At 47.8% G+C, this 23,354-nt stretch overlaps 2 gene segments (V, D, J or C); both read left to right on the top strand.

Annotated features, from left to right (window-relative positions):
- Positions 1-1,541: 1,541 nt before the first annotated feature.
- Positions 1,542-19,665, top strand: LOC122478414. The segment is given in 3 exon segments: positions 1,542-1,628; positions 17,576-17,931; positions 19,525-19,665. Coding segments are annotated over 3 exon segments (543 nt in total).
- A 1,629-nt stretch (positions 19,666-21,294) lies between these two features.
- On the top strand, positions 21,295-21,769 carry LOC122478415. The segment is given in 3 exon segments: positions 21,295-21,340; positions 21,432-21,545; positions 21,627-21,769. Coding segments are annotated over 3 exon segments (303 nt in total).
- The last annotated feature ends 1,585 nt before the right edge of the window (positions 21,770-23,354 follow it).

A 23,354-nucleotide genomic window follows, 5' to 3' on the forward strand; every position in this document is an offset into this window, starting at 1 on the left:
TCTCTTCCCTCCAGGAGACATGTTCACCAGGGTCACCAGCCCCCACGCTCCCCTGTTTCTTGGGCCTTGGCACATGTTCTGCCCTCTGACCCAGGGCTATCCCCCTTCTGCAGGGACATTGGTTTGGTCACCCTACAGATCCCACCTTACATACCACAGCTGTGCTCAGACCTCTCTGTCCCGATTCCCGTGCACACCGCACATGCACCTGGGCAGTATCCCCGTCTGTATGTCTTGGGGCACCCCGTGTGTCCTTCCAGGTACCACATGCAGTGTGTGACAAAAGGAGACACAGTTGCAGCTCCAGGGATACAGTTGACAGAGGTGACCTTTTGCGATAAATCATAGTCTTCACTGAGGTGCTCTGCCCTGAACACCTGCTCTCCTGGGCTGATGCTGATGGTCAGGAATCCCAGGGAGAGTCTCTGTCCCTGTGGACAGCTCATCCCCCAACCATCTACGGGCTCCACTCTGCTCTTGGTCAGGACACTGATTTTGTGACATAGCCTCAGTGCTGCTCTCACGGAGCTCAAGCCTCATGGGGACAACAGACAGAAACCCCCTGTGCTGTCAGCGGTGGGCTGTCACTCCCTCAGTGACTACAGTGGTACCTCTATCCAGGCTGCACTCTGAAGGAAAGTTTTGTGTCCCAAACCAGAGCCACAGGGGCTGTGATCTCAAGGACAAAGCCTGACTTTTCTCCACCTCTCCATCACTCAGATGAGATAGCTTTGACAGAATCTTCGGGGTCCAGGTGGCCTGGGGTACTAGAAATTCATTCATCTCGTCACGGGTTGTTGAATGATAAATTGCTCTATACGCAACATGATGGACACAAATTGTGGGGACTGTAGCTGTTCCCACTGCAGAGAGTGGTCAGCCCCAAATCCTTTTGCCTTAGAAGCTCTGTCTTTTGGTAATTTTATGAGTATTATGGTTCTGAGTGCCTAAGTAGAGACCCCTCAAAGGGTCTCATTGGGCATCATGTTGACCTTTCCTACCTGGAAGATTAGACCCACAATACAAATAAGTGATTTTAGAAAAAGGATATAAACCCCTCTTATACTGAGACCAGAATAAATTCCTGCACAGCAGGACCTTTCTCTTTCCCAGGAGGGTCATTCTCAGGTTATGGAAACACAGACATCAGGAAGCCAGTGGTGGGAAAGGAGAGGTTCACCCAGAGACCGGCAGGGGGCACTGTGACACTGTGTCTGGGGCTTTCTGCAGGACAGGGGCATCCAGCTGGGCAGTCCTCCACTGACAGAAATCAAGGACTTGGGCCCCTTGAGTCCAGTGGGGCCAGGGCAGGTGTGTCCGGTCAGGACCTGGAGGAATCCCTGGACCTGGGCCTGTGTGGTCCCCACAGCTGCTGCTTCCAGGCCCACCCATGGGGAATGCAGTGCATCAGGAAGTCTCCATGTCCAAGGGCCACAGACCCTGTGTGTGCACATGGAGAAGAGGCAGGGGTGGGTCCCATTTGCATGAGCAGCCCCTCCTCTGTGACCCTGTGGACAGGGGATAAGACAGGCCAGGGGCAGCCCAGCCCCAGCTCTGTGGCCTAAGAAGGGGGTGTGTCACCATGGCCTGGATCCCTGTCCTCCTCGTGCTCCTCTGTTACTGCACAGGTAGGGATAGGATCCAGGGCGCCAGGGTGGGCCCGCAGCCAGAGTCAAATCCTTGTGGCCAAGCTCCCTAATCTCATGTATGCTGTCCCTTGTCTTCCCTCTGCTGTGTCTGTGTTTCAGGTTCCCTGTCCCAGGCTGTCGTGACTCAGCCAGCCTCCCTCTCTGCATCTCTGGGAGCAACAGCCAGACTCACCTGCACCCTGAGCAGGGACATCAATGTTGGAGGCTACTACATACACTGGTACCAACAACATCCAGGAAGCCCTCCCCGGTATCTCCTGTACTACTACTCAGACTCCAGTACACAGTTGGGACCTGGGGTCCCCACCCGCTTCTCCGGATCCAAAGATGCCTCGGCCAATGCAGGGCTTCTTCTCATCTCTGGGCTGCAGCCTGAGGACGAGGCTGAGTATTACTGTTCAATCTGGCACAGTAGTGCTGGTCACAGTGACAGGAACTCATGGGGAAGTGGGACAAATACCTCACCCTGCTCAAATCCCTGCACTCTGACTCTCTTCCAGTTGAAAATGACTGGAATGCACACTGACTGCCTTTGAAGTAGCTTCTAGGTCACAATACTCTTCCTCCTCCCAGCATCCTATTCAACCTCTTTTACTCTCAGGAAAACAAACAAGCCAACAAACAAACAGGCAACACAGAAACCCACGATATTGCCGACACTTTGTCTGGTGGTTAAAGTGTAAAACTCAGAGAGTGTTGACCTGGCCCTTTTTCTCTTTACAAAGGCACACCCACTGTCTTAGTTTTCTGGTCAGAGTCTGGACAATCGCAGCAGGTGGACAGTCCTCCACAATGTGGACTCTGTTCCTCCAGGGGTTGGGGCAGAGGCTCCCTTCCCTCCAGGTTCCTGTGCTCAGAGCTGGCTGAACAGCTGTGTGTTCCAGGTAGGATGTACTAAATAAGATTGGTGCCAAGGGAGGACTCAGAAGAGAAGAAATAGCGGGCACAGAGCTGGCTGGGCAACCAGGCTAGCTACTTGGCCCTTAAATTGTGACGTCAGGGGAGGGGGGTTAGCCAGGGGAGAAACTTAGGTGTCAGCAAAACTCTCCATAGTGCTTGTTAAGGTAACATGCAGCACTCCTTCATTGCTACAAAATGCTGGGTCTGCTCTTGGGAAGGTGGGAAGTAGATCCCACAGATGTGAATTTACCAAAGCGGATACCATCAGGGACTTTGGGTACCCCTGTGGCTGGTTTCCTGAACTCCCAGGCCCTGACTCTGTCCTCCTCTCTTTTCCTGTGACATCAGGGCTCATCAGTGATCCAAGCAGCAGGGAGGCTGTGGGGCGACAGGGCAGGAGGTCCCCTATCTGTGCACAAAGAAGTCCAGTCCTATGTCTTTCCAGTAAGAAGTTCTTCCATTTCTGACAACATGGACGAACCTGATATTACCAGATATTACCCTAGGAGAAATAAGCCCTACAGAGAAAGAAAAAATGCAATATGATCTCATTTATATATGGAATCTACAGGAAAAATAATTTTAAAAATTACTGTCAAGTTTTACTGATGACGATGAATTAGAATAGGGTAACACATACCAGGACAAGAAGGATGTTTGTATTAGTGCAGCTTCTTACATATAATTTGATTTTGAACTGATAATTTATAGTGATGAAAATAAACATAACAAGATTTATTATTTTAATCACTCTTTATTGTGGAATTCAGAGATACTGAGTGTACTCACAATGTTTTGTAACCACCACAACTGTCCATTTCCAGAGCTTTTTCATCATCCCGAGCACCCAACATGGGAATGGGTAATCTGGAATGGCAGAGGAGCCAGGCTCCAGGAACCCATGCCTGTGCAGGAAGCAGCAGAGGGCAGAGGGCAGCTCCCATGGGGCTCTTGGCAGATGTGGCCTGACGCGGCTGAGAGAGTCTTTAGGCTGGGCTTCTTACCCCAGATTGACCATGTGGATGCATGCTGACCACCATGGCATGCGTACCAATGTGTCCCCTTGCAAGGTGTCCAAGAATACCAGCTTTCTCTCCCAGAGTGTGTCAGGAACACCAGTGAGAACCTTAGGATCTTGTTTGGGTCATCTGCTGTATGTTTCCTGTATATGCCTATCTGAATCCCCTCCAAACTCCGTGTCACTTCTCCTCTAGAAACCTTGCAAAGGCCCTGTTTGCAGCGTACTTGCTCCCTGGTGGTCAAGGGGAACTTGGATTACTTTCTGGTCTTGTTATTCTGTGGCATCTATCTATGTGTGGCTTCCTAGGCCAGTTTCATACTGTTTGTATTCCTAGAACTTTGTTATAAATTTAAGCAGGAAGTATGGTGCCTCCAGATATTTAATCTTCTTTCTCAAGAAAGCTTGGGCAATTTAAGTTCTTTTTCTGCCTCTATACAAAAGTCAGGACTTTTTTTTCTATTTCTGTGAAAAATATCATAGGAATTTTCATAGGAATTGCCCTGAATATAGATTGTTTTGGGTAGTATGGTCATTTTAAGGTTACTTTTGTTGTGGAAAACACTGGATATAGGAATTCTGGATGAAATACATGATACACACAGCTTCCCTTATCTGCAACAGTCACAGATAAGATTCAGATTGTTCTGTGACTTCTCATGTGCTTCAGCATTTTGTAGTTACGGATGTGAATTGATAACTTTTCTCTTAAGTTTTAGGTCTTCTTCTTCATCTTGAAATCTGATGCATAAAATTACACATTAACCACTGTCTCAAGAATAATTTTGGCTAACAGAATTGGATTTAATATGAATCTTTTTTTGACATTTATTTATTTTTGAGGGGGTGCAGAGAGAGAGGGAAACAGAGGAACAGAAGCAGGCTTGGCATTGACAGCAGAAAGTCTGGTGCAGGGCTTGAACTCAGGAACTGTGCCATCACGACCTGAAATCGAAAGTCAGATGGTTAACGGACTGAGACACCCAGGTGCCCCGAATTTACTATAAATCTTTACGTCTGATGTGAGTTAAGTTCTGAACACAGTTGATGACAAAGAAAGCAATGGCCGTATACGTATCATGAAACAATCTACTAACCATTCAGAAACGAGCATTGGATCACATTCTTATTCCACAGTGGGATGAAGTCCAATTTTGTGGCTTTTCTTTCACCTATTACTCCAGAAATTGTATGTTTTTCCATTTCCCCGGCCACCCTTCTAGTTCTTTCTGCTGCATAGCGACTACACAAGGCAAGGGTATTTTACAATGCCTCGGGATGGTCACACAATGTTTTCAGACAGTGCCATTTTCGTTCAGATTCTTATTTTCCCTGATGTTTGGAGAAATCTCATAATTGAATGGTGATATGATTACCTTCCCATCAAAACCAGCAGTTACCTTGTTGCTACTTCAGATAATAGATGGCTTCCAAGAGCAAATGAGGGTGACTTCCACAGCCTGGGGTGCCTCTGGTGTAGACTCCCCCACCTCTGGTCTTCTGCCCCGTGGCTATCAGGAGACAGGGACTAGGACTGAGTCAGAAGAGACCCTGTTTGTTCATACCCAGCACGGGCTTTGAAATTCCCAGTGGACTCACTCCTGGAGGACTGACCACTAAGTTTCTCCAAAGAGACAAGAGGCCATTTCACTGGGGAGGGCAGAAAATATTCCCAGGGATGGGGTACATGTGGAATGAACTAGAAGCATGGCCAGGATGTGAGAAGCAGATGCATGCCCTCAGTCTGCCTTTCCAGGCAAGAAACTTGGGACTGAGGCCACCAGGGACATGGAGGAGATGACTCGGAGCAAGATGTCACCCTGTCACTCAGTGTCCCAGGCTCTCTGCAGTCATTGATTCTGTGTAGTCCCAATATATGCCTCTTTCAAGGTCTCCCCCAGGGGACATCAGGGTGACCAAGGGGCAGTAAAAGAGAGGAAGTTAATTTGCATGAAGCACCTCTCCTCCTCATAGGTCTGCAGGCATGAAAAGGCCCAGAGGAGACCCCAATCCAACCCAAGAACATGAGGAGGCAAGACCTGTGAGGATCCCCTCCATGGCCTGGATGGTGCTTCTTCTCAGGTTCCTTGCTTACGGCTCAGGTCAGGGGAAGAGACTGCTTTCTTGGAGGGCACATAAAATCAAGGTTTCAGGGTGACCTTTGCCTCTCATAATAACACATGTGCCTCCTTTTGGTTTTAGGAACCAATTCTCATACTGTGGTTATTCAAGAGCCATCACAGTCAGTGTTTGCAGGAGGCATGGTGACACTCACCTGTGACTAGCTCTGGGTCAGTATCTATCAGTAACTTCCCTGGCTGGTACCAACAGACTCCAGGCAGGGGTGCCCACACACTTATCTACCATAAACAATCACCTGTCTCGGGTCCTTGATCACTTCTCCAGGTCCATCTCCAGGAACAAAGCCGTCCTCACCATCACAGGGGCCAGCTTGAGGATGAGGCAGATTAGCACTGTATGCTGTCTCCGGGTAGTGGCATTCCACAGTGATCTCAATCTATGGAGAAGTGCAACCAGGGTTCAGAATGTCTCAGCCCTGAGCAGCAGGGAAGCAAGCGAGGGGGAGGATGGTCAACCCCACCATGGGAAGGGAGGCTCCCTAGCCTGATTCTGCTGTGCAGTGGTTCATCCCGATGTGCCCATCCCATCTCTCCCAGTGTGTGTCCATCTCACCAGTGTGACCCCCAAGACTGGGCTTCCTTTCCACATCTGCACATATAATGAAGGGGAGGGGGTTCAGCACCTAAATATATCAACAAATGGTCAGAGCCAGCAACCTCAGCAACCTGCTCCCTGTGAGATGCTTATTCAAATGACATTAAGAGCCATGTTGTCATTCCTAATCTGTTGATGGAGACCGACTGAATAAGTTACGCAGGCCAAGCCATCAGTCAGGCAAATACTGTAACACCCACATCCTTCCTATGGGGGATAGAAGGCGTCTCTAAAGCCCTGGTTGTCTGTGATATTTCCACGCCTCTCAACATGTCACACTGTGGTCTCAGTTTGACACGGGGACAACAGACCCATCACCTGCCCTCCATCTGCTCTCCCACCTGACTTCCCCTGTGTCAGTCAGGGCATTCCTGTCTCTGTGGGCATCACCCTCTAGCCACGTAACTCTCTGGACCATCACTCCCTCTCCCACAGCCTGCGGTCCATTCAGTTACCTCCCTCTGTCCCACTTGGGGACACAACCCATTTCACCCTTCCTGTTTTCTCTGCTGTCATCTTCCCCCAACCACCCCCAGGGTTGCCTTCCAATTCTCTTTGCCCCAAAATCTATCTTAGAACTTCCTGCAGAACTAAATCTCTAATGAGCAGCACTGACCAGGAGAAGCCCAGCTGGAATGAAAAGACTCCCAGCACAGGGATGGGAGGTTGCAGGATGGCCCAGCAGTAGTCCTACTGGGCTCCCGGGCCCTACTCTGTCCCAATACCCTCAGCAGCCTCATCAGAGTTTGTGGAGTCCTTTCTGCCATGCTCCAGAATGGCACAAATTTCCATAATCTGTGTCCTTCTCTGTGAAGGTTTGTGACCGCTCACCAAGTTCCTGTTCACTCATCACCCAGAGTCAGCCTGCCCCCTAGGAGCCCCCTGTGGGGGCAGATGCCCTGCTCTCTGTTCTCTGCATCTTGTCATCAGCTCCACCGGGATTCCTAGACTGTCTTGGGTCAAGATTGCTCCTGTTCTTCCCACTATAGCCACGCCCAAGGAAAAAGCCGGTTCAGGGAGAGAACACCAGGACTGCCCCTCCATCCTTCTCTGAAGGATCTGTCTCACGTGGTGGAAGCACAAATATCAGGGACGAAGGTAAAGGAGAGCATTGGGAGCAGTGGGAAAGAACGAGAAAGTGGAAAGAATGAGACGTTTGCCCGGAGAGCAGCAGGGGCTGCTGTGTGATCATGTCTAAGGGTTTCTGCAGGACGGGGGATCCAGCTGGCAGTCCTGCACTGACAGGAGGCCCCAGGTCTGGGCCCCCTTGTTTCCTGTGGGGACAGGGCAGGTGTGTCCCATCAGGGCCTGGTGGAATCCCCTGGACTTTGGCCTGTGTGTGGTCCCCACAGCTGCTGCCTCCAGGCCCACCCAGGGGGAATGCAGTGCATCAGGAAGTCTCCGTGTCCAAGGGCCACAGACCCTGTGTGTGCACATGGAGAAGAGGCAGGTGTGGGTCCCATTTGCATGAGCAGCCCCTCCTCTCTGAGGCCTGTGCACAGGGCATAAGAAAGACCCAGGGCAGACAAGCCCTACCTTTGGGCCTAAGAAGGGGGTGTGTCACCATGACCTGGATCCCCATCCTCCTCATGCTCCTCTGTCACTGCGCAGGTAGGGATAGGATCCAGGGCGCCAGGGTGGGCCCGCAGCCAGAGTCAAATCCCTGTGGCTCAGCTCCCTAATCTCATGTCCCCTGTCCCTTCTCTTCCATCTGCTGTGTTTGTGTTTGCAGGTTCCCTGTCCCAGCCTGTTGTGACTCAGCCAGCCTCCCTCTCTGCATCTCTGGGAGCAACAGCCAGACTCACCTGCACCCTGAGCAGGGACATCAATGTTGGAGGCTATAACATATACTGGTACCAAAAGAATCCAGGGAGCCCTCCCCGGTATCTCCTGTACTACTACTCAGACTCCAGTACACAGTTGGGACCTGGGGTCCCCACCCGCTTCTCCGGATCCAAAGATGCCTCAGCCAATGCAGGGCTTCTGCTCATCTCTGGGCTGTAGCCTGAGGACGAGGCTATTACTGTCTATATATCATGGCAGTGGGAGCACCTATCATTACTCACAGTGATTCTGACAAAACCCTTACATCTCTTTTATTGAGAAGTTTCAGTGGAGGCTTGTGTATGGGACACTCCACTGTGGGAACATCTGTCTTTGAGGAGGAAGGAGTGACACAGTGTTATTGCCTGAGACAGCACAGGCATCCTAGGAGTGCACACAGGTGAGGGAATAGAGCCCAGTACACATGCCCCAGGGTCTACAATAGGTAGACCCTTTGTGATTCTACAAACCCAGTTGGAGGTTTTAGTCACATTCGGTTTGCAGAAATGACTGAGTTTAGATGTCCTAGCTGAAGCCCAGAGGGTATCTGTGTCCTGCTAAAGGGTCAATCAGGGAACATAAAAAAAAGTCTATGGTTTGATTGAACGACCTTCCTCCCCCTGGACTGGGCAACATAAGGATGGTTTTCCTGGAAAGAAACCTGGTCATGAGTACGCTGCCTTCTTTCTCTCTTAGGACCTATGGCTTCAATACTCATATACCTAATTGTTGCCCCCTCCCCCCACCAATTTAATCCACCTTTTAACTTTGTGTCCTCCGGAATGCAAGAATTCCATATATGAATGATGGTTCAACAAGGATTCCAGCCCGGGGCACCAGAGGATCCCCTCCTCCTAAATCCCATGGACCAGACCACCAAGGCATTTCACTCAAATCACCTGTCAGCATGTTAGTATAATACCATGCTCTGGCCTATAACTGCACAGAAACCTAGACGGACAGACAAGTTTATGTATGGACAGCACACCCCCACTGTTCAACATGAGCCGCTACTGAAGATGAGACCTCTGCCCAAATGGCAAGGATTTGTCATTGTTGATCTAGCAAGCGGGAACACAGAGGCCAGCTTTAGGCGACAGGCTGGAGCAATGGTCACCTGAGTATGGTAGAAGGTCCCACAGTGACGAGTGGGCTGGATGCAAACAGGCCTGTTAGACAAGTCACCTCAAAATATCTATAAGCCCTAGCTGACTCCTACCCAGACAAGGTACCAAAAAAGGAAAAAAAAAGTCCACAAATTTCACACCTCCTTACCTTCCCCTCTTGACCACAGCCCCCACCACTGCCTCCTGGGAGACCATCTCTGCTTTGCTGTCCTGCCTGCTGCTCCCTTACAGTGTATTCCCTAAACTTCTATCTCCTTTGCTCTGCTTGGGTGAATTCTTTCACCACCCATGCTGCTGGCCTACACCTGATTGGGTTGCCCAACAATCCAAAGTTTACTCCTAAATTAGTCTAAGAAAGCAAAAACCTTTGTTGCACAGGTGGTAAGGAGGCTGTAGTGAAAATGGCGTCCCCAGTCTCACGGGTAATTATGACCCAACGGTGCCACAGGCCCACTAAACTGGGACACTGGGCTGGTGCTCCTGGAATAGACTTTCCAGCACAAACAAACTTGAAGGTTAAGGTGACAGATGTTTCCTAGGGTCTGGAAACCCTCATGACTAACTCCCCCAACAGCAGGCCCATCTGGACCAAGAGAGAGACAGAGGCATAGACAGACAGAGGGAGAATGTTCTCCAGTCTGTTTGGTTGGCCAAAAAGTTGCACCCAAACAGGTACATTTTCCAGATTGTGAACACCAGGCAGAATATGCTCACTAGTCATAAAGCCAAGATATTAAGGTCATACAAGATGAAAGAGAAATCCACATCCGTGGAGATATATATATATATATATATATATATATACATATATATATAATTATTATTATTAGTTTATTCTGGCTAGGCCTTGGTTTCTTGCAGCCACACTAATCACTAAGAGAGATGTGGCATGGGGTTGGGAACTGAGGGGTGCTTTACAGTATAACTTCTTTCATGGAAATTTTCCTGAGATTGACAGATTACCTAGTATCAATCTAACTTATTCCGCGACTAATTTATACTAACACATGTGTCTTCTTGAAGTGCTGAGTGCTCTAAATGCTTTGAAGACCTAAGCTCTGGGGAACTAGATGGCTCAGTTGGTTAAGCATTCCAACGTTGGCTCAGGTCATGATCTCATGGTTCATGGGTTCGACCCCATATTGGGCTCTGTAATGACAGCTGAGAGCCTGGCGCCTGCTTCCAATTCTGTGTCTTCATCTCTCTCTGCCCCTCCCCTGCTCACACTCTGTGTCTCTCTCTCAAAATAAATAAATAAACACAGACAGTGTAAAGGTGGGGAATGGACAGAAGCCTGAGACAAAGGAGAGGTGACAGGGTGCGGATCCAAGAGGGTGTGAAATTTTTCTGCTCAGGAGACTAGAGAGCAGGATGCAGCCATTTTCGCCTGTAGCAGACCCACACTTACCCACCCCAGTGAGAGAAGCAGCACCACCAAATGGAAAATGGAGGCATTACACAGAGCCCTATCCATCTGCAACCTCTGGGCACATCCCCCAGAACAAGGCAAACCCCTTCCATGGGCTGAATCTGGGGACCATATTGTGCTACAAAGTTTCAGTTCTAGGAGACACTGGATCTAGCTTCTTTCAATTCATTTTGTTTGCTTGTTCGTTTGTTCTTTTGTTTGCTCCAGTTTTTGTTGTTGTTTTTCTTTTCTTTCTTGGATTAAAAAAAAGAGCAAAACTTTTTACTCTATTTTATTTTCTTCATTTTGTATAATTTTAATTTTTAAAAAATATTGTAAATTTGTAAACTGTTTTTCTTTTCTCTTTTTTCTCTTTTCCATCAAAGATCTCTCATCAAGCAGACCAAAACACATCTAGCATCTAGTTTTCTTTCTTTGCTTATTTTTATTTATTTTTATTTTTATTTTTTTAAAATTTTTTAACGTTTATTTATTTTTGAGACAGAGAGACAGAGCATGAACAGGGGAGGGGCAGAGAGAGAGGGAGACACAGAACCTGATACAGACTGCAGGCTCTGAGCGGTCAGCACAGAGCCTGATGCGGGGCTCGAACTCACGGGTCGTGAGATCATGACCTGAGCCGAAGTTGGACACCCACCCGACCAAGCCACCCAGGTGCCACACTTTGCTTATTTTAAAAAATTTGTTTAATTTTAATTTTTAATTTTAATTTATTATTATTTTTCCCCAAAGTGACAAGATGGAGAAATTCACCCCAAAAGAACGTAAAAGAGAAATGATGTGCAGGGATGTAATCAACACAGATATAAGCAAGATGTCTAAATTAGAATTTAAAACCATGATTCTAAGAATACTAGCTGAGGTTGAAAAAAACATAGAAGACACCTGAGAATCCCTTTATGCAGAGACAAAAGAACTAAAATCTAGTCAAGCCCAAGTTGTAAATGCTATAACTGAGATGCAATCTTGAATGGATGCCATGACAGTGAGGATGGATGAAACAGAGCACAATCAGTGTTATGGAAGATAAAATTATGGAAAATAGTGATGCCGAAAAAAAGAGAAAAACAAAGGCAAAAGATCACAATACAGGATTTAGAGAACTCAGGGACTTACTAAGAGGAATACGTTCATATCATGGGCGTCCCAGAAGATGAAGAGAGAGAAAAAGGGGGAGAACATATATGTGAGCAAATTATAGCTGAAAAGTTCCCTAATCTAGGGAAGGTACAGACATCAAAATCCAAAAGGACAGAGAGCACAAATTAGATTCAACAATTAATGACCATTACCAAGGCATATCATAGCTAAATTCACAAAATACACAGAAAAAGTGAGTCATGAAAGCAGCATGGTGGAAAAGGTCCTTAACCTCTAAGGGAAGACAGATCAAGGTCGCAGCAGATCTGTCCACAGAAATTTGGAAGGCCAGAAAGGAGTGTCAGGATATACTCAATGGGCTGAATGGGAAAAATATGTAGCCAAGAATCTTTCCTCCAGGAAGGCTGTCATTCAGAATGTAAGGAGAGATAAAGAGTTAACAGGGAAACAGAAGCTAAAGGAATTTGTGACCACTAAACAAATCCTGCAAGAAATTTTAAGGGGGAGACTCAGAATGGAGAAGACTCCAGGGTGCCCAGCCTCTTCGCTGGATCCAAAGATGCCTTGGCCAAGGCAGAGCTTCTACTCCTCTCTGGGTCGCAGCCTGGGGACGAGGCTGACATTACTGTGCTACAACTCATGGCAGTGGGAGCGGCTTTCATTGCTCACAGCATCTCAGATAGCGAGCAAGTGAGAGAAAATACCTGTGCACAAAGATCATGATCCCAACAACTTTTCAGTAGGAAACTTACCTGTAGACACATGCACATGGGATTCTTCTGCTGAAAGATCTTTCCTTGAACAGGGAAAATAGAAATGCTTATGTTTGAATGTAATGTGAGAAAAAATTGGGCATCCCGGGAAGACACTGACAGTTGACATAACAGAGGCCAACCGCACGTCCCCACGGGGTCTGGAGAAGATGCACAGAAATAAATACTGTGTCTGCACCTGAACGTGCTTCCCAGCAAACATTCATCCACACATCAGTGTCACCATGTGGTCCTTAAAGGGCTTTGTGTCACTACTGATGTACCCACAGGTGATATATAGACAATAACCCTAGCCATAGTCAAAGTGCCCTCTGTCTGAACCAGCTATTGTGAATCTGGACCAGATCCTGCAGACTCTCCCTGCCAACACCCCCCAAACCCTCCCTCCTCTTTTCCCATCTCTTCCCCTGTCCCTCAGACCCTCAGTCTCTACCTCTGGCTCTTCAGGTCTGACCTCCATCTCCACGTTAGGATTTCAGAGGAAACTATAAGTGATCTTGCTGTAGTTTCCTATCTCCAGGGTCCATCCCTCGGGAGGAAAACGGACAGAACATACAGTTGCATATATGTAGTCCCCTCACATTCCCTTCCAGTTCTCGGACAACTGGGGAGTCCCCTGACCCTCTGCCAACCCCTTTGGATCAGACCCCCAAACAGCTTCACCTCCATCCCTGCCCCATTACACAGGAGTGTCTGTGTTTGGAAGAAGCAAACGTCTCCCTGCCAGTGCTGACTCACATCTGCACCCTGAGAAGTGACACCGTATATAGGCACTAGCAGAAGGCAAAGAGCCATCCCTGGTTTCTGATGAGATTCAAATCAGAGTCAGATGCACTCCAGGGATCTTGGGTCTCCTATCATTTTCCGGATCCAAAGATGCTTTGACCAGTTCAGGTTTTCTGATATCTCTGGACTCCAGCATGAGGAGAAGCTGACTATTACTGTCTCATATGCCACGATAGTGCTAATGCTTATGTAGTGTGTCAGTCCCATTGGGAAGTGAGACAAAATCTCCCTTCACCCTCTGGGTCTGGTGACATTACCCTTCAGGTGGCTCAGGGGGTGACTTCTGTGCTCAGATCTTCAACAGACCCTCAGTTGTCCCAGAGACAGATGATGTGACACTGTCATATCCTTTCCTTCAGTTATGTTTTTACACTGACGACCCATTCTCACCGTGTTCATGTTTTCAAATGCAAACTTTGTTGCCGAGAGGTAAAAAAAATATTCAGTGGAGATGTCCGAGAACAAAAGGTGTTGATTCCCAATCAGCTCTAGGGCTCAGTCGCAGATGGTTTGGGTCTGATTGCTTCAATTCTGGGCTTCAGGTTGCAAAAACAGAATGAGGAGATAAATGGTAGTCTATAGAGAGGCAATAAAGCATCAATATATAAAAACAAATGCAGTTCCATTTATAGTGATATAATTATGCAATTCTTAAGGATGTATTTTGGAAAAATTGAAAGCCTTGTATATGGAAAACTACAAAGCATCATAAGAGAAATTAGAGAAAACTGGAATGAATGAATAGATATTCCATGCTTGTGGATCAATATGCTGAATTGGGTTAAGGTAAGAATTCTTTCTTTTCTTTTAAGTTTGTTTGTTTTGAGAGAGAGAGAGAGAGAGAGAGAGAGAGAAAGAAAGAGGGAAAGAGAGAGAGAAACCCAAGCAGACTCTGCACTGTCAGCACAGAACCTTCTGATGGGCTCGATGCCATGAACCGTGAGACCACAATGTGTGCAGAAATCATGAATAGTACACTGTGCCACCCTGGTGCCCCAGAAATCATTCTTTCTAAAATTGTCATTCAGTAGCTGGTGTCAATAGCACCCTAGCACTGTAATGCCTGAAGTTCCGAAACCTCCCACAAAAGTCCACCAGAGTCGTAAGTCAAAGCCAAGCGGCAAGGGTCGTTTACTGCAGGTTCGAACCTGGTCCCCCGCACACTCGTCGCCGGTGACGCAAGAGGCCACGATCAGGGTTGGTACAGCGTTTTTATAGACAGAGACAAATAGCACAGGGGAGGTTTCAAATTATGAGGGGCCTGATTAGTTGATTTTAAAGTAAGGACATTTGTTGTTCTCTGATTGGGCGTCCTTTGTCTGTCCTTTGGCGGGAAGGCTTTGTCTGTTACTTGTGGCGGGAGAAAAAAGGGGGAAGGGGGAAGGGGGTAGGCTAGGTGAGGAATGTGCTAAGCAAGCAGGTTTACAGAAGCGAGAAATGCCGGTTAGTTTATGTACAATCGCTCATTCCATCACATATCAGACTACATTTAGGAAGGTTTACAACCCATTCTACTACACAGCGGGTTACATTCAGGAAAGGCCTCACAATGCTCGTAGCAAACAGCAAGCAAAACAGACTTCTCAGCAATTGTATTTCTTATCAAAGATCCATAATAAGCAGAAAAGAGGACTTTAGCTTTAAACTAAGGCAGGGCTGTCATTTGGATTTAAAGCTGTTCTTTTCAGCACAAAACAGACAAAAAATGGAATATGTCACACAAATAAGCAGAAAACTATTTCAAAGAAAATATTAAAAAAACAGTATTCAGTTATCTACATGTATCACAAGAAATACACACAATGATGAAATGGGGTGTAATGTGGGGATGCAAGGCCAGTTTTATATTAAACAATCAGTCAATGTAATCTCCAATATTAACAGGCCAAATAAGAAAAAACCTGGGGCACCAATTTGGCTCAGTTAAGCATAGGACTCTTGATTTCAGCTCAGGTCATGATCTCAGGGTTCCTGAGGTCAAGTGCTCCATGGGGCTCCACGCTGACAACATGGAACCTGCTTGAGATCCTTTCTCTCCTCTTCTCTCTCCCCCTCCCCAGCTCAAGCTATCATTCTCTCTCTAAATAAATAAATGAATACACTGAATTTTAAAAAAGCCTGGTCTTATTAATCAATACAGAAAAAGCATTTCACACAATGCAAAACCTATTCATGACAAAGAATGAGAATGAATGAATGAATGAATGAATGAATGAAAAAGACAACATTTCTCAGAGAATGAAAATAGAGGAGCACATCCTCAACTTGATAAAGAAAATGATGAAACACCACAGCTAACACACACTGAGGTGAAGCTCTGAAAGCTTTTCCCCCAGGGTGGCAGCCAAGATCATCATGTCCAGTCTCAACACTGCTGTTAGCCATAGGACTGGATGTGCCTGACCAAACCATAAGGCAAGTCAATCAATGAGAAGCATACAGACTAAGGAGAACAAGAGCCAATTGTCTCTATTTTCAGGCCAGAGGATGATATACGGGAAAAATACAAAGGGAGCTATGAATATGTATGTAAATATATGAATTCAAAGGGTAATAAGCAATTTCAGGAAGGTGGTGGAACACAAGATCAATGTAGAAAGATCATTTAGTTTCGTCTATACGAGCAATAAACTTTTGAAAAAAAGGTAAAAATAACACTTCAAACCACTCCATGATGAAGTATTTGGGTGAATATTTAACAAAACATGTACAGGACATGGATGCTGAAATCTCGACAATGCTGGGAAATGTGATCAAAGTGGATCCAAAACCATGGAGGGATATGTTCTGTTTAAGGATTAGAAGAGTCAATATAGTAGAGATGACAATTCTTCCCAACTTGTAGAGAAGTGTAATTCAATTCCTATCACAAGACAGAGTGGTGTGGATGGAAGGTAGACACAGTGGCCAAAGTAACAGAACAGAAAACTCAGAACCAAACTCGCAAAAGCATGGATAAGAAATACTTATGGATACTTATGGATAAGAAAACCTTATTGACAAAGTTGCAGAAGCCTTTCAGAAGAGGAAGGATGGCCTTTGAACAAATGTCCACAGAACCACTGGATGTCCATCGAGAGAAATGAATCTCACCGAAAACTGTCACTTCATAAAAAAATTCACTAAAAGGATTATTGACATACTGTAAAGTATACAGTTGTAAACATAAAAATGGAAAAAGTCATCAGGCTCTAGGGTTTGTATAAACATGTTTAGATAAGACTCCATTAGCACAAGCCATAAAAAAACTTATCCATTGGACTTCATCAAAGATAAATTCATTGTTTTCCCTTTCCTTGATAAATCACTTAGCCACTAAATGAGCTAAAAAATCACAGATTAAAACAAAACCCAATTTTTTGGACACTCGTTGGCATCCATTGCTACAATGCATAGGAGCTGAAAAACATTCCCAAGGTTTACAGATGCTACATCGCACACCAGTGCAGGGATGTGATGTCTGCAGCATCTTCTGCCAGATGTCAACAACTTACCACTAACGGGTGGTAATGTTTGCAACTCACAGAGACCAGGACTCCTTCTGAGCGTGCAAAACACTGCAGTCATCAAGGGCAGTATTATGGGATCACGTTGGCCATGATTCAGCTCAAGGATGTGTGAACAAACGGAGCTGAGGAAACCAGCTGGGCTCTCAGGGCTGTTGGACACAGTGAGGTATGTGCCTGTCAGCCAAGAGGGGACGCTGTGGGAGTACCCTGTGGTGTCTTCACAACTGTGCAGAGCCTGGGCCTGGGGACTGGGCTCTGGGGTCCCTGATGGGAAGTCTGCACGTGTGTCCCTTCTTGTGTGGCAAGGTCCCCCGAGCAGGGACCTGTGCGTTGTGCATGCAGGTGCTTCCTCCCAGGGTTCTCCCCAGTGGTGAAGCCAACCTCCAAGGTCCCCAGGGTGTGTCCTTCAGCTGGGCTGAAGCACCAGGGCTCAGGGAGGGGCTGGGCAGTCACTAGATGGACTTCATTTGCATGGACAGCTCCTCCTGTGGCAGAGGGTGGAGGAGAAAAGGAGGCCCGGGGCAGCCCAGCCCAGTGTGGGTACTAGGGTCTGTGTCACCATGGCTTGGACTCTTCTAGTCCTCATGCTTGTGTCTCAATGGACAGGTAGGGGCTTGCCTCAGGGACACAGGGGGATCTCAAAGGGTGCTTGCCATGCTCAGCATCCTGGGACATTTTCCCCCCATTTCTGGTTCCATCAGTGACCAGTGTCTGTGTTTGCAGGTTCCCTGTCCCAGCCTGTGCTGACCCAGCCGTCCTCCCTGTCTGCATCTCCGGGAACAACAGCCAGACTCACCTGCACCCTGAGCAGTGGCTACAATGTTGGCGGCTACCACATATACTGGTACCAGCAGAAACGAGGGACCTCTCCCCAGTATCTACTGAGGTTCTACTCAGACTCAAATAAGCACCAGGGCCCTGGGGTCCCCAGCCACTTCTCCGGGTCCAAAGATGCCTCGGCCAATGCGGGGCTTCTGCTCATCTCTGGGCCACAGCCTGAGGACGAAGCTATTACTGTGCTACATATCATAGCAGTGGCAGCAGCTACCCTTACTCACAGTGACACAGATAACGAGGAAGTGAGACCAAAACCCCTGGGTTCACAGTCCTTGTCTCCGAGCCTCTTTTTTTGAGAAGCTTCTGTGGAGGCTCCTGTAGGGGAGAGTCCTCTCTGGTGAGACCTGTCCTTGAGGAGGTTGAAGTGACACACAAGAAATTTAATAGAGAACATTTGGAAATCAACAGAGACCTAGAAAGTCAAAAGACACACAGGCAAAATGAGATCTATGTTTTTCTGAATTACAGGGATGAGGTAGGGGTCTAGTATTCAATGGAAAGAAATGCACATCACAGACAGAAGAAGAAGAATAGTGTAAATGTTGTGAAAACAATGTGTGCAGGGCCCCTGGGAAATGATGGGACACAGAGGACTGTGACCAAACAGGCCCTGCTGGCCGCCCCTCCCCCCCCACGGTTTCCCCCACCATGTCCATTTCCTAGTGCAGTTGTCTGTGGTGCCAGCTGTCTTCCCAGAGCAGGTGCTCGTACTGAAATTTTTATTCAGTTGAAGAGACATGAAGAGTTTCTCCTGTGTGTGTGGACCTTGACTGCTTTTTAACTCAAAATAATCTTCATCCCAGGGAGCCTGGGTGGCTCAGTCATTGTCTATTTCTGTTCGGGTCATGGTCTCCTGGTTCGTGGGATCGAGCCCTTCATGGGGCTTTGTGCTGACAGCTCGGAGCCTGGAAGCTGCTTCAGATTCTGTGTCTCCCTCTCTCTCTGCCCCTCCCCCACTCATGCTCTGTTGCTCTCTGTCTCAAAAGTAAATAAACACACAAACATTTTTAAAAAATAATAAATAGGGGCGCCTGGGTGGCTCAGTCGGTTAAGTGTCCGACTTCAGCTCAGGTCACGATCTCGCGGTCCGTGAGTTCAAGCCCCGTGTCGGGCTCTGGGCTGATGGGTCAGAGCCTGGAGCCTGCTTCCGATTCTTTGTCTCCCTCTCTCTCTGCCCCTCCCCCGTTCATGCTCTCTCTCTGTCTCAAAAATAATTAAACGTTAAAAAAAATTAACAAAAAATAATAATAAATAAAAAAAACTTCATGCCGAGTGGCTCATCGAGGGGAGGCCTGCCCTTGTGTCCTGCAGTTCCAGAAAGAATTTGCTATGGCCGAGGTCAAAGTTTGCTGTCTGCGCGCTTCTCTTGGATTTTGACGGTTCCCTGTCTCACCCGTGGGCCTTTCATCTATTTTGAGTTCATTTTTGATTACGGTGTAAGAAAGTGGTGCAGTCGTTCTTCTGCACGTTGCTGTCCAGTTTACTCCACACCATTTGTTGAAGACACTGTCTTCTTCCCATTGGATATTCTTTCCTGCTTTGTCCAGCATGAGCTAGTGTATAGTGTCCTGGACTTGACACTTTCCAGGTTCCTCTGTCTCCCCAGGAGTCATTGTCAACCTGTGCTCACCCAGCCTTCATCAGCGTCACAATCGAGGAAACAGAATCCCCATGAGCAGGAGACCCAGTGACAGCGAGTGTCACTGGAGTCCCTTCAGCAGGGCAGGACTTGCTTTGAACACCTGCTCTCCTGGGGTGAGGCTGACGCTCAGGGATCCGTGGGTGAGTCTCTGTCCCCATGGGCGGCTGAGCCCCCAACCATGTCTGGGCTCCAGGTAGTGCCTGAAGCTGATCAGCGCATTGATTCTGGGACAGCAGCCTCAGTGCTGCTCCCTTGGAGCTCAAGGCCCACGGGGACACGAGGCACACTCTGCATCCTCTCAGGGCTGGACTGTCACCCCCAGACACTCCAGTGACACCTCCAGCCAGGATAGGCCTCTGCTGAAACGTCTGTCTCAACTCAGGGCTACAGGGCCTGTGACCTCAGAGACACAGTGCCCCTTATCTCCACCTCAGCTGGAGTCAATATGGGATCTTTGAAAGAATTTTCTGGGTCAAATTGGCCTTAGCTAGTGGAAAATCATTCCTCTAATCAGCAGCGGCTGACTGAGCAATTTTTCTATCCTGAACACGGTGAACACAAGACACAGTGACCATTGCTTTACCCACCCGGAGAGGAGTCTGACCCCTCATCGTTCCATGCAGCAAACTCTGTGTTTGTTCATTCCACCAGAGAGATCAGTGTGAAGTTCACTGGAACAGGCTCCTCATGGTGTTTCCCAGGGCACCATGTTGGGCTTTCCTACTTTACCTGTTAGAGCAGATCTAATATGCAGAATTTTTATTAAAATAATAATAATATAAATGAATCAAGTGATTTAAGCAAGGTATTGGCCCCTCTTCAACCAAGAACTAAATGTCACATATTTTCCATTATGTTTTCACGCATTTGGCAACCACTATTTTAAATCATATTCTGTCTGCAAGAAACATGGGTCCGGGGAAACACACTCGCAATTGAACCTGTACCTTCCCATTGAAACTGTCACTGAGTTTAAATCACTCTTTCGGAGCTGAGTTTTTGGAAAAAATGACACATCCGTTTTAAGGTAGCAGTTGTCTAATAGGTGATTTACACATAAAGTCTACAAACAGGTCCCTGTCAGAACACGTACAGGTGTCACTCCTTCCCTCCTAGAACTTCCTGCAGGTTTGCCCTTTGTGCTCTGAGGTTAATGCCACACACAGCCTCGCTTGTCAGGGCTCTTGCAGAGTTGGGTCTATGTGCTTGCAGAACAGATAATAGGAGGGAATCCGTGCCCACAGTGTGCGGAGGACTATTTCTAAGCTGCTGGAAATGGTGACAGATGACCAAGTTTTTTAGGGCTTAACCCTTCTAGGAACAGACACGAGGGCTTCTACACAACCTGGAAAGGACTGCTCCCCAACTCCTCAGGGCTGTGTGAACAGGTGTGGAAGGGGAGTTCCGGAGACCAGGGAGGAATCCCATAAGAGGAACGGCCAGCCTCCTGGACGGAAGGGAACACCTGTCCATGGAGACCTGTCACTGTTCTGAACTTGATCATGATCTCAAAGGAGTGTGTGCCAGAGATACCAGCTCAGTCTTGACCATGAATGAGGAAGGGAGCAGTGGGGAGGCTGGAGCTGTCTCTCTGATGGGCTCTGGTCACCATGTCACACAATGGCGTGTCTGTGACTGGACACTAGGGGTCACTCAGGGCCTGGTTCTGAGGGGTCAGGGTTATTGACTCTTGGGATCTGCCAACTGGCACTGACTTTGCCTTCTGCTCAGGGCTCCCATCTATGACCTCTCCACCACCTGGCCCCACACAGTCCCTGCCCTGCCCACCCCTGTCCTCCTCAGGATGAGGAACCAACTGGGGCCTGTGAAGGGTCAGAGAGCTGGGGGTCTCATGCATGGATGGGCCCTCTCTCTCTCAGAGGATGAAGAGCGGAAGGAGGGGTTAAGGAAGATCTGCTCAGCAGTGGGGTCACACAGGGCAGGAAAGGTGATGACCCCCACCATGGCCTGGTTCTCTCTCCTCCTCATCCTACTTGCTCGCTGCACAGGTGACTGGATGAAGAGACAGGGGAAGGGGCCCTGCTTCCTCCTCTTGTCTCTAGACCCCAGCCTCATCCTCTCTGTCTCTTCTTCTTCCAGGGTCCTTGGCCCAGTCTGGGCTGACTCAGCAGCCATCTTCAGTGTCTGGGTCCCTGGGCCAGACACTCACCATTTCTTGCACTGGAAGCCCAGCCAACATTGGGGCCGGTTATTGTGTGTTTTGGTACCAACAGCTCCCAGGAATGACCCCTAAAGCCATTCTCCATGAGCACACTTGGCCTGTGGGGGTTCCAGACCGGTTCTCTGGCTCCGGGCCTGGCAACACAGGCTCCTTGACCATCACTGGGCTCCAGGCAGACGACGAGGCTGATGATCACGGCTCAGTGTGGGACAAGAAACTCATTGCTTATGCAATTCCCAGTCCTTTGGGGAAGTGAGACAAAAATCTGCTGTTTCCCCATCAATAGGGGTCCTCTTGCAGCCTCCCCTCTTTGGCCAAGTCAGCTGCTTCCTTCGTTTGCTGTAAACTGTAGTCTGAGAACAATTTCAAGGAACTTTGGTTAGCAAATGATCCATATTCTATTAACTTCAGGCCCCCAAGCCTGTCCTCGGCAGGAACACATTGTAGGAGATTCTCCTTCCGAGGAGAAACTCCTGGGTGTCAGGGGCCAGCTGTCCTGGGGACAGAGTCTGTGACAGGTCAGGACAGAGCCAGGAACAAAGGGTCCAGGTGTGTCTGAGTGTTGATACCCTACTGCCCAGATAATGTGCATCCATAGCACTTCCTGAACACCTAGTGTGTGCCAGAAATGACTCTAGGGATGTGGGACCCATGTGGACGTGACAGGAAGGGCCCCCATGTTCAGGGAGTCGACAGTGTCTGGGAGAAGAGAGAGGACACAGAACCTAAACGTGTTGTAAAGGAAGGTTGTGTCCCAGGATCTTGAGGAGTGGTGAGGTCTTTGGGGTTAGAGCTGGAGCACTGTAGAGTTTGATAGTGAACCCCAGACCTGATGCCCAGAAATGGCACCCCAGTTGTGCACAGATAAGGAAGGATTAGCAGGGGAGCAAGAAGGTGTGACTTGGCAGGGGCTGTGGACTGAGCCATAGTCAGGTTTGGGGCTCCGAGTGAGAGGTGGAGGGTGGGGAAGGTCAGGGGCCTCACGATGGGAAGGAATCAGTGGCTGAGGATGGGGAAGGGAAGGAGAGGAAGAACATGAAGACTGCCTCTGTGTGAGCTGCTGTGGAGTTACATCAACTTTCTCTGAAGTTGTTCAGATTTACTTTGCACGAATCCTGGGAAAAGGGCAGTGTTAGTCCAGCTCAGTTGGTGGGACAAAAGTCAAAATGTTAGGTTTGAGACTTATAGCTAGGCATTGTAGGAAGCTATGGAAATCAGGTTCTAGTCCAGGTTTTAATGAACAGGATTAGAATCAAGTATTTACCCATGTGTTTATTGAAATAAATTTTTTCCTCTACAACCACGCTTGTTTTTACTCCTTACAGCCAAATGGACATTCATTTGTTTGCAAAATAAGTGTGATTTCAAAAAGAACTTTGTGTGATGATTATTTACCTAACTACAGCAAAATAACTGTTGACCGTATACACTCTTTAAAACCTGCTTTGCTGGGACTTTTATAAGAAAGCTCTACGGTGAACATTTAGCAGCCCCTGCAGGCCAAAAGTCCAGCCAAACTGGTGCCAAAAACCTGCCATCAGACTTAGCCTGCAACGCCTCTATAAGTGGGCAATTTCTCTGTGCTCAGGGTCCCAGTATATCCCAAGTTTCCTGCACCTTCCAGAAAATGTCCTGCTTGACGCACTGGAAGAGTTGCTGGGAACTCTGTAAGCAGGTGGCAGGCTGATACTTCCAAGAAGCTGCATTGGATCCATAAAGCCAATGTTAGGACAAAATTACTTTTCTTCTCCTTCAACACAAAATGTATTCCCCTTCTTCATACTTTTTCCCCCCAAAAACACATGTCTTACTTTCCTGGAACACATAGTCATTTTCCTTAT

Source organism: Prionailurus bengalensis, unplaced genomic scaffold (genome assembly GCF_016509475.1).
Source record: "Prionailurus bengalensis isolate Pbe53 unplaced genomic scaffold, Fcat_Pben_1.1_paternal_pri Un_scaffold_61, whole genome shotgun sequence".
Taxonomy (NCBI): domain Eukaryota; kingdom Metazoa; phylum Chordata; class Mammalia; order Carnivora; family Felidae; genus Prionailurus; species Prionailurus bengalensis.